Source organism: Mesoplodon mirus (genome assembly GCF_964341445.2).
Source record: "Mesoplodon mirus genome assembly, chromosome: 3".
NCBI classification, from domain to species: Eukaryota; Metazoa; Chordata; class Mammalia; order Artiodactyla; family Ziphiidae; genus Mesoplodon; species Mesoplodon mirus.
Genome location: NC_138978.1, coordinates 35566267 through 35586524, shown reverse-complemented (window position 1 = coordinate 35586524; position 20258 = coordinate 35566267). Strand labels below are relative to the sequence as shown.

General features: G+C 42.7%; 1 protein-coding gene across 2 annotated transcripts in view; it reads left to right on the top strand.

The window, feature by feature from the left end:
- Positions 1-3322: 3322 nt before the first annotated feature.
- The window catches only part of TRIT1 (tRNA isopentenyltransferase 1), a gene marked incomplete at its 5' end in the record, with an annotated part of 42047 nt that continues 25111 nt past the window's right edge, over positions 3323-20258 (top strand). For both annotated transcript variants that reach the window (XM_082614034.1, XM_082614033.1), the window contains one exon: positions 3323-3496. In XM_082614034.1, the coding sequence (XP_082470160.1) occupies positions 3323-3496 (174 nt within the window). The remainder of the gene's footprint in view (positions 3497-20258) is intronic.

Below are 20258 nucleotides of genomic sequence, written 5' to 3'. Positions count from 1 at the left end.
CCATTTTGAATGACCCTTCCACTCTTAATGGCTTCACCTTTACCTTCTCCTTATGTTTCTTTCTTTTTGTAAAAAAAATTTTAATTGGGTCATCACCTAGATTTCCCCTCTAACTTTCTGCACTTCTCCCTTTCTCCTTTTCTGCCATGTTCCCATGCCCATTCCACCCCACGTACTGCTCTCAATTTCCTAAAGAATGTGAGGCAACCTAGAGGTTGCGCATCCTGACTACCCAGCTGCCCTAGGGTACAGCACACCCACACCAGCGGTAACAATTAGGTGGCTGACTGTGGACTTTCAGAAGGGCAGGCAAGAATTATTACCCTCCAAGTAATTTGAGAATCCCTAGTACCTCATTCCTGCATTTTAGACATGCTCTTCCAGACTGAACGTATTCCAGCATTTTTGCCTTGTAAACTAGATTTTTTTTTAACCCCAAATAATCTGTAAGCAGTGGAGTGTGTTGAGACGGGCTTCTGCATCCTCACCTCTAGATATACACATACACTTTGAGTGAGAGACTCCCTTTCCTGTTGAGCTATCTTTCAGAATAAGCTATTTCCCATCTGGCCTCATACAAGGCAGAGAGGGGTCAGGGCTAATACCTGGGCATGACCACAGATAGCTTTTCTGACTCCCTTTTGCCGCCTTTTGTCTCCTTATTGCCCTGCAAAGCTGCCCATTAGAGGGTTTTATGTTGTTTTTTATAAATACTTATTAACTCTTGATCATAGACTTCAATTTCCCAATTTTCCCTTGAACTTAATCTCTCTAATTAGGATTTCAAGTTACAGATTATCTTTCAGGAACTATTCTTAGTATAATTTAGAGTTCAGAAGATCATTAGGGAGACAGAGGTACAAATAAAATAGCCCAAAGGTATTAAAAAAATATGTTCCCATTCTCCTTTGGTGGGGCTGGCAGAATTACAATGAATGGAAATGGTATGATGTTTTTTTCTCACTTCTCCTCATTTGTTTTGGACCACAGGCTCCATTCTGATTTAGGAGTCTTTCCTGCTCAGTATTTCAGTGATAATTCTCCCCATGGTCTACAGGATCCCTGTTCTCTTTGTTTCTATAGCAACAGTCCTGTGTTGCTTGGCTAGAAGCAATTTTCTGCTGCTGTGGTGAAGCCCCATTTTTTCATTCCTTGCTCCCCAGTTGCCTTGGTAACCAGCCTCTCCCTCTTCTGGTTTCTCAGTGGTAAATTCCACCACCACCACCCCCCTTCTCTCTCTCTTTCTCTCTCTCATAACAGTCACCTGGTCATGACTTGGACAGTACTTTCCCATCTGTGAGTGAGCCTCGTCTGTCATGGTCAGATTGTCATCATGAAATTAGCCTCCCTTTTGCTTTATTTGCATCATTTCTCCGGCCTGCCTTCTTTCTGCTTGTTGTCAAGGTAACCGTACCCTCGGAAAATCTGCAGGCAAAGGCTCTACAGTTAACAACCATCATGTGAGAGTGTCTGCCAATATGTGGCCACACATCTTGATTTTAAAACCAGCCCCAGGCGGGTACCACAAATTGGAGAGAACAAGCCTTTTGATCAAAGCAGGCTGGATTGAGAAAAGGAGGTACAAGGACCCTGGGATACATGTGACTACAAGGTTTAGGCTGGGTCTGCAAGAATGGCCATTATGCCAGGGGTGATCCAAGTGATTGAGAAATGTATTTATTGGCAGTCATTCAGGGCAGGCCTATCATATTCTCTAACCATCCAGGGGTGATTCCTCTGACCCAAGGGTGATATGACCTGTGAACTAGGCAGAGCCAGGTAGTAATCTCAGGCAGAAAGCAATTAAGACTCTTAAACTGGCTAACAAAGGGTTAGTAGAATAGGTATTTAGGCACTTTCACACATTACTGAAAATTCCTCTGCCCTTAGGCTGCTGCTCTAACCTCTTTAGTAAGGCAGATGGGGTGTTACTATTATAATACAAAATGTTTAACAAATGGTGGTGATTATGTGCCAGGGCGTTGTAGCAGGCACTTTTCAGGCATTACTTCATTTTCTCCTTATGGCAGTCCTGAGAGGTACTTAAGGATGAGAAAACTGAGGCTAAGCGAATTGTGTGAAGTCACTCAGTCACTTACTCTGGTAAGTGGCAGAGTGGGGATTTGAACCCATGTTCATCTGGTTCCAAAGTTCTTTTTTTCTTTCCTTTTTTTTTTTTTTTGGCCACACGCCACATGCAGGATCTTAGTTCCCCAACCAGGGATCCAACCCGTGCCCCCTGCAGTAGAAGCGCGGAGTCTTAACCACTGGACCGCCAGTGAAGCACCCCCATAGCCCTTTTTTTTTTTTTTTCTTGCTGTACGCGGGCCTCTCACTGCTGTGGCCTCTCCCGTTGTGGAGCACAGGCTCCGGACGCGCAGGCTCAGTGGCCATGGCTCACGGGCCCAGCCGCTCTGCGGCATGTGGGATCTTCCCGGACCGGGGCACGAACCCGTGTCCCCTGCATCCGCAGGCGGACTCTCAACCACTGCGCCACCAGGGAAGCCCCATAGCCCTTTCTTAAAAGTTGTGTAGTCCACAGAATTTTGGTCCTCTCTGGACCTAGTTTTCCCCACCCTCACTTTAATCTGAGGGTTTGCTACTATTTTATCCTTTCTGCCTTCCTTATTTTTTCTCTTTGTATGTTGTGGGTTGTTTACTTGCTTGTTTTTTATCTGTTCTCACCCCATCTCTTGCATCTTTTCGCCAAATAGATGAAAAATCTTGTTCCGCCTTATGATTGTGTCTCAGTTTGAGTTGTTGGGTGAAAACATTAGAGCAGCGGCCCTTGCCTGAGAACTGGGTAGATCTGATCCTGGAGAACGCCACACCTCTGAGCTCACTGGCTGTAGCACTAGATAAGCAAGCCATTCTCCCCTCTACTAACAATTATTGGGTGTCTGTTCGGTATCAGGTACTGTACTGGAGATACAGTAGTGACCTAGGCAGAATCTGTTCCTTGCCTTTATAGAACTAACAGTCTGGAGAGAAGGTCAGACAATGGACAAGGGGTCAATATATAATTTCATACTGTAATTAGCGCTATGAAGAAAAAGAACTGGGTGCCGTGAAAGAGAGAATAATATGGATAGATCTATTTTAGATACGACTGCCATGCCCCACTTAAGAGAGGAGGTAGTTGAGGTTCTCACATCAGCAGCTAGTTGATGGCAGTCACAGCGGGAGCTTCTGAGCGTGGGGACCTGGGTCCCTCACCTCCTTCCTCCCTCCGCACCCTCCCTTCAGAGCCCGAGGTCCGCGCAGGCGCACTGACGGTTGCCATGGGGACAGCTGCTCCTGCGCAAGCGTAGACTTCTTTAAGATGGCGGCAGTGGCGGCTGCACGAGCTGTGACTGCGGGCCCTGGGCTCCGGGGCCTAAAACGGACACTGCCTCTTGTAGTAATTCTCGGGGCCACGGGCACCGGCAAATCCACGCTGGCGTTACAGCTAGGCCAGCGACTCGGTGGCGAGATCGTCAGCGCTGACTCCATGCAGGTATGACAGTGCGGCTGTCCCCAGCCTGATAAACCGGAGGCCGTGCGTGGGCCTCTGGCTGAGTGGATACCCTGTCGCTTGATGGTAGTGGGTGAACCCCGAGGTTTGTGGGGCGGAGGGGGCCGGAGAAGGGCACTCATAATTCCTAGGCGCCCACCATATGCCGGACATCGTGCCAGGTGTTTCACTGCCATCATCTCATTTACTTCTCAGGATATCACTGTTTGGTGTAGGTACTGTTATTATCTCCATTTACCGATGAGGGAATTCACCTAGGGAGGTGAAACGACTATCTCTGTGTCACTAAGCGAATACGTGGAGATGGTATTTGAACCTATAAGGTTGACCTATGGGTGTCCATTATATACCTTTTGAAGGAAAATTATTCCAGAGCTTTTGCTATTTAGAGTTCCCAGCGACACCAGGATAAATCATTTACCATCTACCAGTGTCTGCTGAGGGAATGAAGCAGGGTGGATAATCAGGAGACCTGGATTCTCCTCCCTCATCAGCCATCGGCCACGTGACCTAAACAGCGTCGGTTTGGGGGGACGTTATTTATCTGTGAAGTGGAGAAAATGCCGCCTACTTCACAGGGTTCTGGTGCTTAATAAGTGAGAACATGAGTGTTAGAAAGAAGAGCAGGGTGGCCCGTCCTGAAAAAGTCCAGGCACTTGGCAAATGCTTTATGATGCTGAGATTTTTAACTTACCGACTGATGGGAATCAGGGGGCTTTGCCCTCTTCCTTGAGCCACAGGGAGGCCCAGAAGGAGCGTGTACACATCACACCTGGGAGCATTTGTGCTCCGATTGAGGATGGGTGACATTTGGGGTAAATCTCCGATGGAGGAATTACAAGTTAAGAGTTTTCACAGTGTAAATGAGATGCTCGATGAAATGCCCGGTGCTGAACTTAGCACCTGATGGGTATTCAGCAAGGAGGGGCAGTCCTTCTCCCCACTGTACCCCATAAACTCTGGGCATGGTTTCCACCCTCATTAATTCATGTGGAATGACACGGCCATCAACACACATCAGATGATTAGAATAATTCGAGAAACCTTTGTTCACAACCTCTACTTTGTGCTGGCTTTGAGAGGCAGACTTTAGCTCAAATCCCAGCCTTGCCTTTTCTAAGATATGCAACCTCAGCCTGACCTCTTCATGTCTTTGTTTCTTCTGTAAAATAGGAAGAATAATATCAATAACACGATATTACTGTGATGGTTAAATGAAATTAAATATGTAAAGCACTTAATACAATATCAGGCACACAGTAAGTGCTAAAAATATGATTAGGTGCTATTTTCTGCAAGGTCCTTTTGGAGAGACAAAACTGCAATCCCTGTCTTCAAGGAGTTTTAGTCCAGATAAACGTGAAACAAAGCAAGTTAATACGTGTTTGAAGTGAGTTATTAATGATGCTTTGCAAGGGGTGAGGATGGGAGGTGGGGAGGAGAGAGACTGCCGTGTTAGATCTTATGATAAACCATAGAATTTCTGAGAAGAGAGAAACCAGTGAAAGCTGATATAGTCATGGAAAGCTCTGTGAAAAGGGACTTGAAGGATAGGTGAGTTTTAGATAGATAAAGAAGAAAAGGCATTGTATCAAAGGAAGAAAAGTGAGTGAAGATTTAGAAGGTGAAATGAGCTTAGTGTGCATGTAGGACAGTGAAAGGAGACTATTTAACAGGTATTGTAGATATTGTGGAATAGGGGATGAGTAACATGATGAAGACAGTGTGTAAGAAGCATTCATTTGCGAGCAGTATGCCGATGAATTGAATTTGGGGGTAGGTGGGAGGGGCATACCAAAAAAAAAAAATCCAAGAATGTAGTAATAATAGATCTTTGGCTTGATACTTCCGAGACTTGGGTAATATGGGCTTCAGTAAGATGGCGTTTCACGGATAATATCTAAGGTCCATTGCAGTCTTAATGTTCTGTAATTTTGGGCTGGTATGTTAGTGGGAATGAATGGAAGAGAAAGATGTAACATTTTGAAGGTAGTATCATGTTACAGTATGAGTTGGTCACTGATTGTGGAAAGAAGAGAGCAATGCACACAGTGTGTTTCAGGTTTGTGTGCCTGGGAGAGTATGGTGAGCCTGCAAGTCAGGAAGATCTGGTGGGGCACAGTGGAGGCGACAGCAGGACATCCATGGGGAGAGTCTAGTGGGTGTGTGAAGAATGCAGCAGGTATGATCCCATGTTAGGACTCTTACACTCAGAGGTTCCCTCTGCCTGGTGGAATGTCTTCCCCTATATAAGCATGTGGCTTGCTTCCTCTCTTTGTTCAGGTCTTTACTTAGATGTCATCTTATTGAGGCCTCTGACAATCCTATTTAAAACAACACAACACACTGTTGCTCTGTTTCTGCCTCTTCCTCATGTACCACACATAGTCCTTGTCAGGAAAGTGTTCTCAATAAAATATCTTAATTTTACAAATGTTTTTAAGTAAATTAGCGGGTTCTGGCAATAAGGATTGGTTATAGCTCTGTAATTGCTGTTATCCATTATTCAGAAATGTTTCTTTACTCATAGCTGTGTACCATAAGGTTGAGCTTGCTAGAGGTCTTGCTCGATGTGAAATAGGCCACATCAGTTAGACACTTTGTGCCTTATATAGTACTGATGATATGATAGATCCTTAACATTTGATGAAACATTTGTTGACCTGTCTTATCAAAATGGCACATCACGATCCATTTAGATTCTTCCTGTTGTTATAAATAACTAGAACATGAAAATTAAATTTCTTTCATCCTTGGGATGCCATGAGGATTAATTAATGTGTGAAAAACACTTTGAAGATAATTGAGCTTTCTGAACTGGCAATAGGTTGTGTTTAATATTCATAACATGGATATATTCCTCTCAGACCCGCTGGAAAACTTTGACCTTTGATTTTTACTTTTCAGTTCAAATAATGAAATAAAGTATCTCTGCCCCATTCACTGTGGGTATACGTAGTTCTTCATTTCTCCCTTTGCTTACCATGCCCCTGGTAGGGTAGTGCTACTCTGCTTGTTTTTTAGCCAATGGAAGGAGATAATGCTTTTCAGTGACTTGAGGTTGACTCAGAAAATTTTTGTAAGCATGTGAACAAATGACATTCTTAATGTTGGAGTTAACCAGCTTCTTTTTTTTTTTTTTTTAATAAATTTATTTATTTATTTATTTATGGCTGTGTTGGGTCTTTGTTGCTGCACACAGGCTTTCTCTAGTTGCAGAGAGCGGGGGCTACTCTTTGTTGCATAGCACCGGCTCTAGGCGTACGGGCTTCAGTAGTTGCGGTGCTCGGGCTTAGTTGCTCCGCGGCATGTGGGCTCTTCCCGGACCAGGGCTCGAACCCATGTCCCCTGTACTGGCAGGCAGATTCTTAACCACTGTGCCACCAGGGAAGTCCCTAACCAGCTTCTTAAAAGAACTTTTTCAGCTTTAGTTAAATCCACGGGCAGAATAATAACTTAAATTTGAATAGCACTGTTTATAAAATGCTTACATATGCTTTTTTATCCTCACAATAACCTTGTAAGGTAGACATTATTATCACTTCACAGTTAAGAAAACAGGTACGAGGTCTTACAGTAAGTAGCAGACCTGGAGTTGGACATAGGTCTCTACTTTCCATGCTCAGTGCCTGCCTTATCTATACACAAAGTTATCCCTTTAGATGAGGCAGGAGCTGTGGGATTCAATTATTAGAGAGTATTTCTTAACTTGTATGACACTCATCCTTCACAGGAGTGTGCTACATTTTGATCAGGGTATAAAATGTATTTGAGGATTCATATTGTGGATCTTAGTGTGAATTCATAATGATATCTCTCAAGTTGAGTGTTGAGCTGAGTGTTGGCCATGTGATGCATTGCTAGGGGGCTGAAACTTACTGCAGCTGAGATATAATTTAATGTCAATAATTCGAAGACACCAAAGCAGTGTTTAGTGGAACAGAGGGAAACTAGGCCTTGTGGAGAGCCTAGACTGAGCAGTAAACTTCCTTGTTGTGACAGCCACGCAGACTGAAGGGGGACCTAATGGAAAGTGGATAATTAGAAAGGTTTTTCAAGTTTCCAAATTGATCTTTCTAAAAACCAGTATTTGAATTTTAATAATCTCTTTTGGAATGCTGCCCAGAGTTTTGTATTTCAGAATTGTACCAGTAACTCAGAAAGGATTGTAAAACACTGCCTTAAATCTTAAATTATCTTGCACCTCATACTTCTTTTGTCATCCCTTTGTCTTACCTTAACTGTAGGGTCATCCCAAGGCAATCCCAGCAGGGCACTTCCCATCCAGGGAAAGTGCTTGTTTTTTGTAAACATTGAAGAAGTAAGTGCTCTAAGTATTGAGGTAGCTTCTTTGAGATAAAACCACAGTGGAGTGTTAAGGGTAGTGTGTCTAGGGTGACAATATTGTCAGGGAACATAATAGACAATGACTTGCTTTTTTAGCCATGTAGCACCTGAGGTCCTGCCTGGCCTCTCACTTCTCATTCTTGTGTCAGTGGTCTGTTGAGTGGGAAGTCAGAACTAACTTTCTGAGGGATTACTTGCTTAGGGACTTCTGTTGGGCTCAACTGTGGATTTTTTTTTTTTTTTTTGCGGTACGCGGGCCTCTCACTGCTGTGGCCTCTCCCGTTGCGGAGCACAGGCTCCGGACGCACAGGCTCAGCGGCCATGGCTCACGGGCCCAGCCACTCCGCGGCATGTGGGATCTTCCCGGACTGGGGCACGAACCCGTGTCCCCTGCATCGGCAGGCGGACCCTCAACCACTGCGCCACCAGGGAAGCCCTCAACTGTGGATTTTTCATGGTAGGTCTGACGAAAGTGAGAAACATTTGTGCTTAATTTTCTGAGTTTTCCAAACCCCAGTTTCACAAGTTATAGAAGCATAAATATTCTCAGCTAGCAGTAAGAGTCTAAATTCAAGGAGGGACAGGTAATACAATCCCTGTTTTCCAGGATGGAAAAACTGAGGTGCAGAAAGATTAAAGAGCAGACTAGAGATCACACTGCAAGACACTTGCACACCTGGGAATTGGATCTGGGTCTTCTAACTCATGTGTAGCGTCTGATATATTGCAGGAAGATGATACTGAAGGTCTTCTTTTCAGTCTGAGTCTTTTTCTTGGCATGTAAATTTAAGGTACAATGCTTCGCCTTCAGTGACTGGATGAAACATTGTACTGAGAAATTTGAAGGCACTTGCCAAAAGATGTACAATGGCTGCCTGGAAATACAGACTACCAACTATATGCCAAGAGAAAATAAATAAAGTGTTCTATTTGGGTTTATAGAGAGGAAGTATCTCTAATGCCTTAGTTCTTCAAGTCCTGTGGAGAAGCAATAGTCATACATAGGAGCACAGTTCCCTTGTGTTTGCCTAAACCCACAAGAGGGGAAGCAAATTATTTTTGGCAGTCTGACTACTAAGCAGGCTATGTGTCACCTAATAAATGTGGAGTTCTGCATTCTTTGTCTGCTTTGGAACATAATTTAGGAGCAGTGTTTTTTTGTTTGTTTTTTAAAATTTTATTTATTTATTTTTGGCTGTGTTGGGTCTTCGTTTCTGTGTGAGGGCTTTCTCCAGTTGCGGCAAGTAGGGGCCACTCCTCATCGTGGTGCGCGGGCCTCTCACTATCGCAGCCTCTCTTTTGCGGAGCACAGGCTCCAGACGCGCAGGCTCAGTAATTGTGGCTCACGGGCCCAGTTCCTCCGCAGCATGTGGGATCCTCCCAAACCAGGGCCCGAACCCATGTCACCTGCATTGGCAGGCAGATTCTCAACCACTGCGCCACCAGGGAAGTCCAGGAGCAGTGTTTTTTTTTTAACCAAAGGACTGTTTGATAGTGCTCAAGGGAGATCCGGGTTGCATGGGGGAGAGATATGAAAGGAGAGGTGGGATAGTGGATCACAGTGGCTTACTAGGACATAAAAATGAAAGCTAGAGAAATCTGTTAACTAGGAGAAATGAGGGCTATCCAGAGGCTACTTGCCACCACTTACAGAGGCAGTGTTTTAAAGGACTGAGCTTGAGAGTAGGCCAGAGGAAATCTCAAAATTTTTGACTCATCTAAAAAAATATTTATTAATTTCTAAGTCCCTGTGTTCAGATCCGTCGTGAGTGAATTTGGTTTTCCTTTGGCTACAGTATTAAGCTTGGGTGGGTTGTACATATATATTCAGTTTTTTTGCAGCTGTGTGAAGAACTTTAGAGTCAAACCTCCCATGTTACATAAGGAAAGAGAAGTGACTACTGGCTAAATGGGAAACCATAGGAGAGCACAAATGGGACTTGCAGTTTCAGATTTGTGAGGATGAGGTGCTGCCCTGATGTTTCAGTGCCTGGGGCAGGGTGTTGAAACAGCTCCACTTCAAGAAGGAATATATGTTTGAGGGGTGTAAGTTATTTGGGTATATAGGAATTCACCTATGTGCTCTGCATATACTCTAGTATGGCTTAACTGAACTGGTTGTGGTTTCCTGTGTAGTTTGTTGGATTCTTTAGATAAGTTTGAATCAGACCAGGGTCCTGTTTGTCTCTTTGCTTACCTTTGGGGCCCTACTTCTGAGCTGGAACTTCACTGCTGCTCCTTCCTCATTGTGGCAGCCAGAGTTCAAGCTCTTACCACTGTGCCATGAATACTAATAATACTGAAAATAATAACAATAATAAAATATATGTCAGGCAGTGTTCTAGAAGTTTGCCATATATTATCTCATTTAATATCCTCACCACAACCTTATTAGGTAGGCCCTATTATTATCTCACCCCTCCCAAAAATTACTTTCTTGAACCCTCATCTCGGTCTCTATCTGGGGTAATTTTGCCCCCCTGGGGGACACTTGGCAATCCCTGGAGACGTTTTTGGTTGTAACAAATGGAAAGGTGGGTTCCTGGCGTCTGGTGGGTAGAGGCCAGGAATGCTGCAGAACATCCTACTATGCATAAAACAGCTCCTCCCAACAGAGAATTATCTGGCCCAAAATATCAATATATTGTACCGAGGTTGAGAAACCCTGTTCTACATTACTGTTAGTTTTTAAATTTTGAAGTAATTATAAGATTTACACAAGAGTTTCAAAGATAGTACAGAGAGTTCTTGTATATTCTTCACCCAGCTTCTTCTAAAATTAACATATCATCATGGCACATTTATCAAAACTAAGAGATTGACATAGGCACAATACTGTTAAGCAAACTGTAGACTTTATTTGGATTTTACCAGTTTTTCTACTAATGTCCCTTTTCTGTTTCAGGATCCAATGTAGGATACCATATTACATTTAGTCCTCATGTCTGCTTGTCTCCAATCTGTGACAGATTTCTTGGTCTTTCCTTGTCTTTCATGACTTTGCTACTTTTTGAAGTGTACTGGTCAGCTGTTTTGTGGATTGTCTCTCAATTTGGGTTTGTCTGATGGTTTCACATGATTATGAATTTTGAGAAGGCATACCACAGAGGTGAAGTACCTTTCTCATTGCATCATATCAGGGTATAATGTCAGCATGATTTAACATCAACTGGTGATGTTAACCTTGATCATTTGGTTTAGGTTGTGTCTGCCAGCTTCCTCTACTGTAAAGTTAAATCTTTTTCTTTTCATTTTTTAAAATTTATTTATTTATTTTTGGCTGTATCGTGTGACATGTGGGATCTTAGTTCCCTGACCAGGGGTTGAACCTGCGCCCCCTGAAGTGGAAGCTCGGAGTCTTAACCACCGGACCGCTGGGGAAATCTCTGTCTTTCCTTTCTATACTCTCTTTGTTGGAAATGAGTTGCTAAGTCCATCCCACATTGAAGGGGAAGGAATTTAAGCTCCACATCCTGAAGGGAGGGGTATCAAAGAATTTGTGGGCATATGTTAAAAGCACCACAGTAATTAATATTTTAGGGGAGTTGCTTGAGGCAATGCAGATATCTTGTTTTTCCTTAAAGTTTCACCTCCTAATTTTAACATTTATCAATGAATCTTTCCTGCTATAATTATTGTGGTAATTTCCTTCATTCCTCCTACTTTTATTTTATTTTAAATTATGTGTATGTTTGGGGTCTTTATTTATTTGGCTGTGTTGGGTCTTTTTTTTTTTTTTTTTTTTTGCGGTATGCGGGCCTCTCTCTGCTGTGGCCTCTCCCGTTGCGGAGCACAGGCTCCGGACGCGCAGGCTCAGCGGCCATGGCTCACGGGCCCAGCCGCACCGCGGCATGTGGGATCTTCCTGGACTAGGGCACGAACCCGTGTCCTCTGCATCGGCAGGCGGACTCTCAACCACTGCGCCACCAGGGAAGCCCAGGTCTTTTTTAAAAAATAAATTTATTTATTATCTTTTTATTTTTGGCTGTGTTCATTGCTGTGCACGGGCTTTCTCTAGTTGTGGCGAGCGGGGGGCTACTCTTCGTTGCAGTGCGTGGCTTCTTATTGAGGTGGCTTCTCTTGTTGCGGAGCATGGGCTCTAGGCGTGAGGGCTTCAGTAGTTGTAGCATGCGGGCTCAGTAGTTGTGGCTTGCGGGCTCTAGAATGCAGGCTCAGTAGTTGTAGCACACAGGCTTAGTTGCTTCGCAGCATGTGGGATCTTCCCGGACCAGGGCTCAAACCTGTGTCCCCTGAATTGGCAGGCAGATTCTTAACCACTGCACCACCAGGGAAGTCCCTGCATTGGGTCTTCATTGGTGCACACGGGCTTTTCTCTAGTTGCGGTGAGTGGGGGCTACTCTTTTTGCAGTGTGCAGGTTTCTCATTACGGTGGCTTCTCTTGTTGCAGAGCACAGACACTAGGCGCACGGGCTTCAGTAGTTGCGGCACGAGGGCTCAGTAGTTGTGGTTCACGTCCTCTAGAGCACAGGCTCAGTAGTTGTGGCGCATGGGCTTAGTTGCTCCATGGCATGTGGGATCTTCCCGGACCAGGGATCAAACCCATATCCCTTACATTGGCAGGCGGATTCTTAAGCACTGTGCCACCAGGAAAGTCCTCCTACTTTTATTAATTGAAATTCTTTTGCAGAGATTTGTTCTCTCTCCCCTATTTACTTACATCAGTAGGGATATTTATTTTATTTCTTGGGTTATAATCCAGTACTAAGTTATTTATTTTATTGCTCAAATTATTTCAACTTGGTTATTGGGTGCTCTTTCATGTTGACTCTTGTGTCCTTCGGCATGCCCCATATTTGTTTGTTTAGCACTTCCTTTCTGGCACTACAGGATGCTTTCAACTTACATTTGTCCTGCTCCAGTCCTAGAATCATCCATTTCTCCAAGGAGCCCTGGTTCCTTTTTATTTTTATTTTTTAAATTTACTTATTTATTTTTGGCTATGTTTGATCTTTGTTGCTGCGTGCGGGCTTTCTCTAGTTGCGGCGAGTGGGCGCTACTCTTCATTGCGGTGTACGGGCTTCTCATTGCGGTGGCTTCTCTTGTTACGGAGCACAGGCCCTAAGTGCACAGGCTTCAGTAGTTGTGGCACACGGGCTTCAGTAGTTGTGGATCGTGGGCTCCAGAGCGCAGGCTCAGTAGTTGTGGCGCACGGGCTTAGTTGCTCCGCGGCATGTGGGATCTTCCAGGACCAGGGCTTGAACCTGTGTCCCCTGCATTGGCAGGCGGATTCTTAACCACTGCACCACCAAGGAAGCCCTGGAAGGCAGATTCTTAACCACTGTGCCACCAGGGAAGTCCCCCTGGTTCCTTTTTTTGGTGAATGGTATTTAGATACCAAGAGCTGGGTGCTAAGTGTGCTTGTTGCTAGGAAACATATGTATATACACTAATTCATGTATACACAAATATCTATATTTATTTCTGTATCTGTCTGTCTGTATATTAAAATAAACATGAATTTATACTGATATCTCTGACTCTGCTCCACCACAGGGTTTATATTAATCTTCCCTTCTTGCTTATTTGTGACTTCTTTCTCAGAGTAAGGAACCTGGCTCTCCTTGTCTACAAATATTTTCTTATTTGTACAACCTGTAAAGTAGTTTAGGTAGTTAATACTATGAAAACAAATTTACCAACTACAGTATGATGTTTGTGTTCAGTTCTTTTTGTTCATTTTAGCCATATAGTGTCTAGTCATAACATTGTTTTACAAAGTTACTTAGGTCAGCTCCTCCCCACCCCCTCTCCAGTAAGGTTATGTCATACATTTGTAATATAATTAGATTCATTTATTGCAGTCTGCTTTCTGTCCTGGTTCTTCAGACATTCTGGTTATTTTTTTTTTAATTTGCATACAGTAGAGTGCATTCACTGTTGTGCACAGTTCTGTGAGTTTTTACAAATGGAGAGAGTCAGGTATCCACCATCACAGTACCATACCACACTTCCATCACTCTAAAAATTGCCTTATGTGCCCTCTTTGTAGTCAACTCCTCTACCTACACCAGTTTTTGGCAACCACTGATCTGTTTTCTGTCCCTATAGTTTTGTCTTTTCCAGAAGGTCACATACATGGAGTCATTCAACATGCAGCTTTTGGGGTCTGACTTTTTTCACTTAGCAAAATACATTTAAATTCTTCAGTGTTGTTGCATGAGTCCATTTCTCTTTGTTGTCGAGTATTATTCCATTGTATGTCATAATGTTCATTGACCTATGAAAGGCCATCTGAGTGTCAAGTTTTTAGTAGTTGTAAAGAAAGCTATTATAAACATAGCTAGTGGTTTAACTTTACAGGACTGGTTTAACTTTATAGGAAACTACCAAACTATTTTCCAAAATGACTGTATCATTTTGCATTCCTACCAGCAGTGAGTGAATGAGAATTTCTGTTTCTTTGTATTCTTTCCAGCATTTGGTATTGTTGTTTTTAATTTTAGCAGTTCTAATAGGTGTGTACTGGTATCTATGGTGGTTAATTTGCATTCCCCTAAAGGTTAATGATGTTGAGCATCTTTTCACATGCTTATTTACTATCTGTATATCTTTGGTGAAGTGTCTGTCAGATCTTTTTTTGGGGGGGCTGTCTTATTGTTGAATTTTAAGAGTTTTTTCATATATTCTGTATACAAATCCTTTATATAGACATGTTATTTGCAAATATTTTCTTCTAATCTGTATCTTATTTTTTCATTCTCTTCACAGTGTCTTTCACAGAAGAAAATTTACATTTTCATTAAGTCCAATTTATCTATTTTTTTCTTTTAATTGTGGCTTTGGTGTCATATCTTAAAAACTCATTGCCAGGGAATTCCCTGGCAGACCAGTGGTTAGGACTCAGTGCTTTCACTGCCGTGGCCCTGTGTTCAATCCCTGGTCTGGGGACTAAGATCCTGCAAGCAGTGTGCCGTGGCCAAAAAAAAGCAAAAAAACCCAACTCATTGCCAAACCCAAGGTCATGCTGATTTTTCTCCTATTTTTTAAAAAAGAAGTTTTATATATTTATACATATTATATATATTTAAATATATATATATATATATATATATATATATATATGAGGTGTTTTTGTTTTTGTTTTTGTTTTTGTTTTCAGTATGCGGACCTCTCACCGTTGTGGCCTCTCCCGTTGTGGAGCACAGGCTCCGGATGCGCAGGCTCAGTGGCCATGGCTCACGGGCCCAGCCGCTCCACGGCATGTGGGATCTTCCTGGGCCGGGGCACGAACCCATGTCCCCTGCATCGGCAGGCAGACTCTCAACCACTGCGCCACCAGGGAAGCCCTATATATGAGTTTTATAGCTTTTCATTTTACATTTAGGCCTGTGATCTGTTTTGAGTGAATTTTTATAAAAGGTTTAAGATACGTATGAATGTCCTGTTGTACCAGCTCTGATTTTGAAAGACTGTCCTTTCTCCATTGAATTGCCTTTGCACCTTTGTCAAAGACCAGTTGACTATATTTGTGTGGGTCTACTTCTGGGGCCTCTAATCTGTTGTATTGATCTGTGTGTCTGTTCTTTTGCCAGTATTGCATTGTCTTTAGTTACTGTAGCTTTATAATAAGTCTTGAAATTTGATAGTGTAAGCTGTCCGACTTTCTACATTGTTTTTAATCTCTGTGTAGTATTCCATTTTATAGGTGTATCATAATTTACTTAACCAGGTTTCTGCTGAAGAACATTTAGTAGGTTTAGTTTTTTGGGTTTTTTTTTTGCTTTAATAAATGATGCTGAGATGAACATCTTTGCACAAACATTTCTGCATTTGTGTGATTCTCTCTTCAGGGTAAATTTCTGGAATGGGATTGCTGGATGAGAGGATGTACATGTTACTTTCTTCTTCCAGTTTTCTAAGAGCTTTATTAGAGTATATACTTTTTTTTTTAAGATTTTTTTGTTTGTTTGATGTGGACCATTTTTAAAGTCTTTATTGAATTTGTTACAATATAGCTTCTGTTTCATGTTTTGGTTTTCTGGCCTTGAGGCATGTGGGATCTTAGCTCCCTGACCAGGGATCGAACCCACACCCCCTGCACTGGAAGGCAAAGTCTTAACTACTGGACTGCCAGGGAAGTCCCAAGAGTATATGCTTACTTATATTATTTTCCTTATTGAGGTTAAATTCACATAACATTAACCATTTTAAAATGAAGAATTCAGGGACTTCCCTGGACAGGGGGCACAGGTTCAGTCCCTGGTGGGGGAACTAAGATCCCAAATGCTGTGTGGCATAGCCAAAAAAAAAAAAAAAAGAACGATTCATTGGCACTTAGTACATTCACAGTGTTGTACAACAACTACTACCTCTATCTAGTTCCAAAACATTTCCATCACCACAAAAGAAAACCCTGTACTCATTAAGCCACTATTTTGATAAATAACCTGACAGATGAAGGCTAACTGGGCTGTAGAGCCAGATTTGAACCTGGATTTTCTGGTTCTATTATGCTATACTCCTCTCCCTAACTTAGACATACACCTCCAAATAATGGAGCATCTCAGCTGTTATACTCTATCATAGCTATCCTAAGAGAAAATATCACTCAAACCATCAAAAGTGGGCCAATCTTGAGGCTGTGAAGATGGCCACAAAATAGAAACTTTATCATTAATTTTGTTTTTTTCTCAAAGTAGCCCTTTTGTTTCTGTCTCAGCCTTATAGTCACATGGCATTGTCTGTGTGCATATTTCTAGCTTTCTGTCACACTTACACTGAACCCCTTCAAGGTTCTCAAGAGTATGGTAGCTGTATTCTCCTCAGCTTCTTGAATTTAATTCCACCTCAGTAGGAATTCATTACTTCAAGCAAGCAAACAGACCAGAGTCAAATGACGATAAAACTTCTACTGATAAGAGGCAGCAGAAACAGCTTGGGTTATAGGCAGAGCATCTCGGCTTTAGTCCTGCCTCCACTACCATCAGCTATATGGCCAGGGGAGCTCTCTGAGCCTCAGTATTCTCAACATAAAATTTAGGTGAAGGGCTTCCCTGGTGACGCAGTGGTTGAGAGTCCGCCTGCCGATGCAGGGGACGAGAGTTCGTGCCCCGGTCCGGGAAGATCCCACATGCCACGGAGCGGCTGGGCCCGTGAGCCATGGCCGCTGAGCCTCCGCGTCCGGAGCCTGTGCTCCGCAACGGGAGAGGTCACAACAGTGAGAGGCCCGCGTATCGCAAAAAAAAAAAAAAAAAAAAAAAAAAATTTAGGTGATAAGACTGGTTACATTATCTCTGAATTTCCTTATATCCATGCTTCATCAGTGTTTACAGGTGGACTTTTTTTTTTTAACATTTTGCTTTTTTTTTAAATTTTATATTTATTTTATTTATTTCTTTTTGGCTGCGTTGGGTCTTAGTTGCGTCACGCGGGATCTTTTCGTTGCAGCATGCAGTCTCTTCGTTGGCAGTGCTTGGGCTTCTCTCTAGTAGTGGCTTGTGGGTTTTCTCTCTCTAGTTGTGGCGCACAGGCTCCAGGGCGCATGGGCCCTGTAGTTGTGGTGCGTGGGCTTAGTTTGCCTGCAGTATGTGGGATGTTAGTTCCCTAACCAAGGAGTGAACCTGTGTCCCCTGCATTGGAAGGTGGATTTTTTTTTTTTTTTTTTTGGAAGGTGGATTCTTTACCTCTGGACCACCAGAGAAGTCCCCTGCAGGTGGACTTCTAAGCAGCCACAGCATAGACTCTGCACTGCAAAGTTTCTCATTTTAACTTACAAGTATGTGCTAATTTTGCATTCTCTGTTCTTATCTGTCTATATTTATTCAGATGTACAAATGTTTCAAATTCTTGTTGCCACCAAGTAATTGATGCTCTGGAAGAATACATCACATACATATTATGTATGCACTTTTTTTTTTTGGCTGTGCTGTGAGGCTTGTGGGATCTCAGTTCCTTGAGCAGGAATTGAACCCAGGTCACAGCAGTGAAAGCCCAGAATCCTAACCACTAGGCCACCAGTGAACTCGCTGTGTGCACTTCTTTTTCCTTATTTGTTTATTTTATTTTATTTTATTTTTGGCTGCGTTGGCTCTTTGTTGCCATGCGTGGGCTTTCTCTAGTTGTGGCGAGCAGGGGCTACTCTTCGTTGCAGTGTGCAGGCTTCTCATTGCGGTGGCTTCTCTTTGTTGCAGAGCACGGGCTCTAGGTGCGTGGGCTTCAGTAGTTGTGGCTCAAGGGCTCTAGAACGCAGGCTTAGTAGTTGTGGCACATAGGCTTAGTTGCTCCGTGGCATGTGGGATCTTCCTGGACCAGGGATCGAACCTGTGTCCCCTGCATTGGCAGGCGGACCACTGCGCCACCAGGGAAGCCCTGTGTGCACTTCTTAATTTGATAAGCATAGCTTTATGTGATTCTAATCCCTTTTCCTTTGAAGAGAGATAGCCATAAGAAAGTAAAAGTCATGATTGGCATTATAAATTCCAAACCACTCCTTTTACCAGACTGACTGAACAGGTCAAGGTACTGGTTCTCCTGCTTCCTGGGCATCTTACTCTGGCTGTTTATTCAACGTGTCTGCAGTTGGATCTCTGCTAAACAAAGCTAAAAGGAGTAGTCGCCTGCCATGATGTTCCTGCAGCTAATTCATTGTTTCCAATGTAGTGAAGTGTAAATTTTTTTAAAAGGTATCCTTTTATTAAAGAAAAGTTAGCCAAGAGACTGACTTTTTCTCTACTCTTCAACATCTCTTCAGTTGAATAACCAAATTCAAATTCCTTTAATCAAAAAGGAAAATCAACTTTCTGGCAAGTGTCAACATCTTTAAAAAAATTTTTTTTTCCTTTTATCTTCCTATGCCAAAACTTTTCCTGAAGCTTGGGCTATTAGAACTAGAAAGGATGTTAGATATGAGGAACTTGAGGTTCCAGACATGAAAACTGACTTTCCAAAGTCACAAAGCTGATTTGTACAGAGCAGAGATTAGCAATATAGTGGGAAAAGAACACTGATTGTGAAGTCAGAAGACATGGATTCAAAGTTTATCTCTGCCACTAACTAGCTGTGTGACTTCAGGCAGGTTACCTAATGTGTCTACGTTTCTATTTCCTCACTGGTGAAATGAGGCAACATAATATCATAGGGTGTGAAACTCTTAGCATAAGATCTAGCACTCTGTACCTCTGGCACAGAGTACTAATTGAGTATATTCCATGTATTAGACACTGTACCAGGTGCTGAGACTAGAGATAAAATACAGTCTTCCCTCAGAACTTGTAGTCTAGTGGGGGAGATCAAAATACTTCACATGTACAAGAAGTTCTGTGATAGAGGTAAATACAGGGTAATGTGGAAGCATGGAGGACAAGCATGGATGGGGGAGGACTGGGGAGAGTTCTCAAGGCAGGCTTTCATTAGAGGTGGTGCTAAAGAGTTCGGGGCTGCATGAAGCCATATTTTGATTTTAGAAACATCACCGGCTGCAGTGTGGACTAAATTGGAACAGTTATACGCTAAAGGAAGGAAGATCAATGAGGAAGCTGATGGAACAGTTCAGCTGTGAAATCAGGAAGCCTTCTATTGATATAATGGCAGTGGGAAATGTAATGGTGATAAGCTTTGAGATAATTTTAGGAACTTGTGTGAATAGAAGTTGAGACAGATTGGAAATGTGAGGGGAGAGAGACAGAGATACTAGGATCACTTAAAGATTTTTGGTTTGATTATCGAGGTGGTTCACTCAAGTATGGGTTAGAAGATAAGGAGGTCAGTTTGGACATAGCAGGTTTCAGGTGCCTGTTTGGGGTGATGATGATGATGATGATAGCTACCTAACATTTATTGCTGCTTCCTATAGGGCAGGCCTATTCCATATGCTTTGCTGTATCATTTATTTAATTTTTACAATAATCCTTTGAGGTAGATTTAAGATTATCCTTACTTTATAAATAAGGATTATGAGGCACAGAGAGGTTACTGCCTTGCCCAAGGTTACATAGCTAGTAAGTTGTGAAGCCAGGATTTAAATCGTGGCAAGCAGACTCTAGGGTCCTTACTGTTAACTGCTTCATCACTATATTATATACCTCCCATAGATGATGGAAGTGTCCACTAGGCAGTTAAATGTACAGTTCTAGCATCATGAGAGAGAACTAGATTGCAGATAGGGTTTCGGGAGTTATCAGCACAAAAAATGGTTGTAGAAGCCATGGGGGTCACCCAGAGAAAGTTTATAGTACAGAAATGGCAGGTAGATGACATAAAGACTGCCATTTCTCCATATTGTTCCCATGACAGACATTGCTAATAGATCAGTGGCTGGCCTCAGTAAAGTAAACTGAGGAAGGTCCAGTGAGATAGGAAGAAAACCTGGAGAAGATGGTGCCATTTGAAGTCCCAAAGGAGAATGATTTATTTATTTATTTTAAATTTTATTTTATTT